The sequence below is a fragment of the Solanum stenotomum genome, chromosome 2, assembly GCF_019186545.1.
Source record: "Solanum stenotomum isolate F172 chromosome 2, ASM1918654v1, whole genome shotgun sequence".
Lineage (NCBI taxonomy): Eukaryota > Viridiplantae > Streptophyta > Magnoliopsida > Solanales > Solanaceae > Solanum > Solanum stenotomum.
In genome coordinates this window covers 71,475,791-71,483,500 of record NC_064283.1, presented here as the reverse complement: position 1 = coordinate 71,483,500, position 7,710 = coordinate 71,475,791, and the positions used below count along the sequence as shown (strand labels likewise).

The window sequence follows — 7,710 nt, the reverse complement described above, 5'->3', positions numbered from 1 at the left end:
GTTAAAGAATTGGTTTATCTATGCTATTTTTGTATGACAAAAAGGTTCATCTATATCATTATTTATTAACTGAAAATAGTTTCGATCTTGCAATACCATTTTTTACAAGTGGTCAATTATGATCCAGCCACATCATTAATTAAATATTTTTTTAAATGGTAAAAGACTCAAATATATCATTAAACTTTGAGAAAAGGTTCATCTATGCCATTTCAATTAACAAATAATTGCATGAATGAGCCTTTTCTCAAATGGAAATGACTTAGATAAGCTAAACTTTTAACAGATAACATAAATACGAGTTTTTTTAAAAAAATTCGATGACATATTTAAATTTTTTCACTTAAATATATCATATTCCAGGGTGTCCCAAAATGAGAATCAAACATTTTAGCTTTGCTAATGATTTACTACTATTTGCCAGAGGTGATATGAATTATGTTGAACTTACTTTAAACTAAATTGTCAAAAAAGTAGTGTTTATTTTGGGGGAGTAAGGGAACAGAAAAAATATAGTAATTTTAAATATCTAGGGGTACATTGACAACCTCTTAATATCAGGGGCGGATCTAGGGGATGGGAGGATATATTCATCAGAGCTCCCTCGACAAAAAATTATATCGTATTATATAGGACAGAGATTTTTTGTGTTTATGCATATATATAAATTTTGAATTTCTTGAACAACATGCAAAGGGTCAATTAGCTTAGTTGTCTAGGAAATTCAAAATGCACCTATGAATGAAAATTTTAAATCTGTCGCTGCTTCTTATCATGGGATAAGATGTGTTTATCAATAACTGTAGGGGGTCTTCAATTGATAAACAAGAGATTATGGAACAAGTGGCTAATAAACGAGATAAACTATTAGTCGAGTGAGCATCTGAGAAATCAACTCAATCGGACCAATTGGAAGATTCTAGCAAAGACTTCTATTTTAGTCTAGCATATGTTGAGTATTAGTTTCACAAATGTACTTTACATCAGCACCATATATGTATTTATCAATGTTCTGAATAAGAATATATGTGTGTATATATAGTATATGATATGATTAAAGCTAATCCCCTGAAGATAAATTCTCCAAAACATGTGATAATTATATTATATGTTATACATTTTTATGGATGATGGAAAGATTCTCTTTTACAAATTTGAACTTGTTAATAAACAGAACATAACTATCTGGACCCTTAGAAGGACACGTCGTGTTGATTACAGTCAGACATTTCTATAATAGTCATCCACAATACTTTTTTTTTTGGAACCAACTTTTCATGTTATGTTATAGTATATGTTTGCTATAAGAGTCAAACAATATCCAGCCAAATGATGTCATTATAGAAAGATTTGACAGTATAAAGAGCCATATTGGATATACACTTTTGGCATTATGTAACCTTCTTATGTATGAGATGGGCTGGAAGTAACAGGAAGTGTAGGCTGCACATTCTTTTCTGTTGTTGGAGAATTCTTCAAATTCTCTGTGTCTTTGCTTTTACCCCATAGAAGAATATACAAGCCAATAATAACCAAAATGGACCCCAAAATGCTGTTAAAGCAACAAAAGAAGAAAGAAGATATTTTAGTAGAGTAATAGTATCAAGGAAAAAGACTCAAATATGTCATCAAACTTTGAGAAAAGACTCATTGATGTCATTCGTTAAAAGTTTGGCTCATCTATTCCATTTTCGTTAAAGAAAAGGCTCATTCATGCCATAGTTGTTCGATGACATATTTGAGTCTTTTGTCAGTTTAGAAGATAATATTTTAAAAGGCTAAGCATCTACCCCCTCGGTTTCAACTTACTTGACATAGTCTGAAAGATTGGCTTGGAGTAACAATAAAGTTATGTCCTGTAACCTATAGGTCATGGGTTCATGGGTTCGCGTTGTGGAAGTAGTCATTAAATATGCTTGCATTAGGATAGGTACGGCCATTCACCAAACCCTGCATGAATGTGGGATATTTTGTTCTACCAGTTCCCTGACTTGACATGAAGTTTATTTAAGAAAAAAAAATGAGTTTTGAAATTTATGATTTTATATTTGTGCGGTTATAAGTCCTTCAAAACTTGTGGTTTTATACCTTTCACATCGCTTGTGTGGCTACCTAAACTTCTTTTTAAGGGTAATACGAAAAATTAAAGTTATATTATTTTCAAATTTTAGAAATGTGTCATTCATTTAAGAATGATCAGCTGTGAAAATAGTGTCACATAAACTAAAATTAAGTCTGTTCTTTTTTTTTTCCCCCTTTTCTTGATTCTTATTCCATTTTTTGGTAAAAAATAATTTGTTAAAGAAAAGTAGTTCCCACCTTCCAAGGTGAATTTGTTCATGAAGTATGGAGATGTCAATCACAGCAGCAAATATTTGAATCAATGGACTAAATGCAGAGGTGAATACTGCACCCTTTTGCTTTACACACCATGACATGACCACATAGCATAAACCTGATCCCACCATTCCCTGTATACACACACATAATAAACATTACTATGGTTATAATCGATTACAGTTAGACATTTCTATATCAGTCATTCGTTATAGCAATATTTCACTATAACACTACTCATGTTTCCTATGGAACCTATCATGGTTATAAGCGATTACAGTCAGACCTTTCTATAACAGTCATTCGTTGTAACAATATTTCATTATAACACTCATGTTTCCTATGGAGCCAATCATGGTTATAATCGATTATAGTCAAACCTTTCTATAACAGTCATTCGTTATAACAATATTTCACTATAACACTCATGTTTCCTATGGAACCGATCTTTCATGTCATGTTATATTGTATGTTTTGTATAATGATATTTCACTATAGCAGTCAAAAAAACATCAGGACAAACAATGTTATTATAGAGAGGTTTGACTGTATAATACTCTCTATGTTTCAATTTATTTGTCTGATTTTGACTGGATATGGAGTTTACGAATGGAAGGAGTAAGGCATTACTCACAGCATATATGACAGTTGAGATCTCTAAAGTTCCTTTGAGAAACCATGTAGATGTGTTTCTATCAATAACCAAGCTCAAGATTGCAGATTGAATGGCTCCAAGAAATGACATTATTGCTGTGCTTGAATACTGATAAGGATAGTCCTTCCCAATCCTATCTTGTATAAGAAACCACGAAGACCACACGAGGCTCCCCGCGAATAGAAATGATGAACCAACAATCCAACTCTTTATATTGTGGTTCACTTCAACTTCTGGTGCTGATTGATTCATCAATGGCATTCCTTTGTATAGAGTAAGTATTAAGGCTCCTCCAAGACAACATAAGGTTCCTAATGCCTTAGCTCTCCCACTTTTGCACTTCATATTTATGTTCTCTTGCCTGCAAGATCATTCATGCATATGGGTATGATATCATTATAATGATTTTGAGTCATCAAAAGTTAAACTAGGAGCCCCACTATGTTGTTAGTACAACAATTTGCTCAGATGGTCACTCAGCTAATAGTTATTATCTCAAAAGTCATGGTGATTCCAGTTTTCTTCAACAAAGGAAGTGACTTTATGAGATAATAACTATCAGTTGAGTGACCATCTGAGAATCAATCGAGTGGTGCTTACCTGAGTAGCAATGACATGATGAATGTGTTGATAGGAACCATATTGATGAACGCGCAACTAAATGTTGTTGAGGTGTATTTAAGTCCAATCAGGAAGAAATATTGAGTGAGCGTACCCCTGAAAACACCAATGTTTTTCCTCAGAGTTTTTTCGTCATGATTGCTTTACTAAATGTGATGAAGATATATACTTAAGCATATAGAATGAGGAGAAAAGTACTCACCCCAAAAGCGCGCTGAAAAACAGAGAACACACAACACGACCTGTCAAATTCGATATAAAATTCCTGCAAAAAGGCAAACTAACTAACATCTTAAAATGTCATACATACCTGCTATGGAAACTAAACTGTTCTAATCAGTACATGATGTGTTAAAAAAGGCCAATACCTCTCTAGGAAACACGCGATGGGAGTTAAGAAAATCGTAGAAATTGAAAACCTATACGTACTTATCACCAATTGATTCATTCCTCTATTGAGTACTTTTTTGAATAGAGCATTTACAACAGCCAGAGCAAATTCAACAACAATCATTGCAGATACTGCTTTCCATTTCTCAAAGAAACTCATTTCTAATTGGAACGAAACTAGCACTATTTATATTTCCAGTATGTTAGCTTGCTTGCTCACATTTGGTGCATAGACACACACCAAACTTCAGCATATATATAGTAAAATCATCATGAAACAGAGTGAATATAAGATATGATTCTCATATACACATACATCACATCATTATTTATTTTTTTATGTCAAGGCCAAAATTTCCATGTTTATAGTGGTTCTATAAGCCACTTTCAACTACTATTTAATTAAATATTCTATGCATAATCAGCTAATGACCTTAGAAATTATATGCAAATACAACATTAAGCATCTTATCCTTCTACTTTTGGAAACAAAGAACTGCTAGTTTCTTTGGTTTCGTGTATTAATAAGTAATATATTTAGAAAGTGGGAGAAGAACAATGTGTCTAATCTATTGGATTAATATGAACAATGTGGAAGTGATCTTTCCGTTTCAGACACTTACAGTATATATACTCTGATGGCATCAAGTTACGAAACTAATTAGTAACACATAAAAGTTCACAAGATCAAGATTTGGCATAGGAAATGTTCCATTTTCCATGTTGTTTGATGGTACAAGACTGGCTAGAGTCACATCATTTACTTTTTATGTTAGGAGAGAATATGTATGGACGTCAGGGTTCAATTGATGGATGGAAGGCTCACTAATAACCTCATAAATTTGCACGTTTTGTATTTCAAATTTCGATCGTTAGCAATTGAATTTATGCCTAGTAGGACTTAGGTTCCTTAGAAACTGAAGTCATGTCCAGACATAAAGTGTACCGATGGGATATTATGATATGAAATATAAATTTATACCTTGCAAAAACATTACTCTTTTTGTCTCAACTTATATGATACTCTCTTTTTTTAGTCTGTTCATATTTTTTAATTTGACAAATATTACATTTTACCAATGTTGGGTCTAATTATTTGGCAAAAAGCTCACAATGGCATACTCTTTTTTGAAAAAAATCATTATTTTAATGGTAGTTTTGGAAAATTGCAAATTCTCCATATTTCTCAAATTTTGTATCTTTACAAACTATATCACATAAATTGAAATGGAAGAAATATTTATTATGAGGGACATAAATTAAACACTAGCACAAAATAAGGGCAAAAGTGCCCTGTCACACAAAGGCGGATGCAGTGTTTTAATTATAGTTCATTCAAACTAGTAATTTTGATTCAAACCTATGTATATATGTTAAAAATTCACTAATCAAACACAAATAATAAATCTTGAGCCTAGTAAACCAAATGAGTTACGGTTGAATTTCGAATTCAATATCCATAATATTGAAATCTTGGATCACCTTTATAATCACAGTCAGGGGCGGAGAGACGGTGAAATCTAGGGGTTCACTGTTTTCTATGTCAAACTCATATTCTTTGCCTTTTTCTTAAAAAATAAATATTATGTTTGATAAAGTGAATAGAGACTTATCTTCCTTCCTATTATATGTAGACTCAAATTCATGAGCTCTAATTAAAGACGGAGGGAGCATAAATATCCTACCACAACCTATATTGTTACTTAATTTGTATTGTCTTTTTTTGTATATAATTAGTTTTACTTTTTAAAGTATGCACCACATTTTTTTCATATTCTGTTGCCTTTATTTCAACTGTTTTGGTATATAATAAAACAAGTTTGTTCGTCCAACGTTGGATGGAAATGTTATATACTAATTTAGCTAGTCAAACAATTAAATAACTTTGTCTTCTTTTAATTTTATTTATTTAATTAAACAAACATTTCTTTTTGAATTATAGATTAGATAACTCATAAGATAACATTTTTTAATAGCTAATTGCGTCTTCTTGTTATTTATTACTAATTCCTCCTGTGCATGAATGAATGGAACTCTCAAGAAAAATAATACCGCGTCCATTTTTAATTTATTTGATCTAAAAAGAGGATTTTTAAATTTTGTGATCTTAGACGGATTAAAAAGAAAAAGAAAAAAGAATACTTATATCCCAAAAAGAGAAACCACTATCCCCTTACTTTTCTGCCCCCTTGTTTTTAATTATTGATGCGCATTTACTCCTTGAAGTATATATATACTCTAATGATATCAAAGATGAAGAAGCAGTACTTCAGTGAAAACACTACCCAGTTATTCCTTGATACCATTAGAGTATCTATACTCTGATGGCATCATAGAGAAACAGACAATGTTTCAGTGAAAAGATTGTTCAATTATTGATATCATCAGAGTGTATATATATATATATATATATATACTTTGATGGTATCAAGGATAAAAAAGTATGCGTAAAATATTTAGGTTGTGAGTCTAATAAGAATAAATATATTGAATTGAGTCCAATTTGAATAAATATTTTTTCTAGCAAGTCCAATTTGTATAGTTTTCCCAAAAGATAAAAGAGAAAATTAAATAAATGACATATAACTTTTGAGAAAATTCATTAAATAGGTTAAACAAATTGAATGGAAAGAATATAATGATTAATTTATTTTATATTATTGAAATAATAAATAAAGAGCAAATAGACTAGTTGCACCACCTCATGATTCTTGGAGAACGTTTTTTCTTCCACCGATGAGTGATTTGATTACTGAATTATGAATGGACGCCATTTACATTTTTAAATAATGATTAATATTGTCAAAATAAACAATGACCACCATATATTAAATTAATAATAATGAACAATAATAATAAGTAAACAGAAGTCAAAGATAATATAGTTGTCTATCATATCATAGTACGGTTGTAGAATTACACCCACACATTTTAACAAGGAGAATATCTTAGTAAATTAATCTTTAAATTAGTAGCTATAATTATATTATTAAACTTAATTAAAGTAGTCAAAGTTCTTTGAGAATCACTAATAAATTGAAAGTAGAATGTCTTAGAAGGTGGTGGAAATTAGACTTAAAAGGGAACTATGTCATTTATTCATAAATTGTGTGGTATGGATGCTACAACTAGAGAAACAAGCAGTTTCATTTCCTTAACAATCACTTTTCTGACATACTTCACTAGCATATATTTTATTATTACTGTTAATTAAGAGTTTCTTATATCATATTGAGAAATATACTTCGATATATATATTTCTACTCCTAGCTACACTAAAATAGGAAAGAGGTGAGCAAGATTGGGAAGGAGGCGAGCGAGATTTTAATTTGTTATGCATCTCATTAGATACATACGAGATACATGTATTTGTATGTATCTGGTGTGATTCGCATGTATCTGGAATACCAAATACATAGGAGAGTGGCGAGGGAGATCGGAGAGAGGCAAGCGAGATTTGTTACTTATCATAGATATATATGTGAATCCACTTGGATACAATGTATCTTGAACAAATTTGACTCCATGTATCTGGAGGTACATGTTTCTTGATGTATCGGAACGTATCTGGATGCACCAAAATCTGATAATATATGTAATATTGCAAACTAGAGTATATCTAAGTAATTAGCTTCTTAACTAGTGGGATTAATTACTTGAAACAGACTCTCTATCTACTTATCCAAAATCCAATTATTCCATTTTTT

At 31.1% G+C, this 7,710-nt stretch overlaps 1 protein-coding gene across 1 annotated transcript; it reads right to left on the bottom strand.

Annotated features, from left to right (window-relative positions):
* Positions 1 to 1,257: 1,257 nt before the first annotated feature.
* Positions 1,258 to 4,215, bottom strand: LOC125857202 (WAT1-related protein At3g30340-like). Its single transcript, XM_049536892.1, has 6 exons — positions 3,982 to 4,215; positions 3,816 to 3,878; positions 3,593 to 3,709; positions 2,972 to 3,353; positions 2,320 to 2,471; positions 1,258 to 1,552 (listed from the first exon to the last, which is right to left on the bottom strand). The coding sequence occupies exons 1-6, from the start codon at positions 4,161 to 4,163 to the stop codon at positions 1,405 to 1,407; spliced, it is 1,044 nt and encodes a 347-aa protein (XP_049392849.1). The 5' UTR covers positions 4,164 to 4,215; the 3' UTR covers positions 1,258 to 1,404.
* Between the last annotated feature and the right edge of the window lie 3,495 nt (positions 4,216 to 7,710).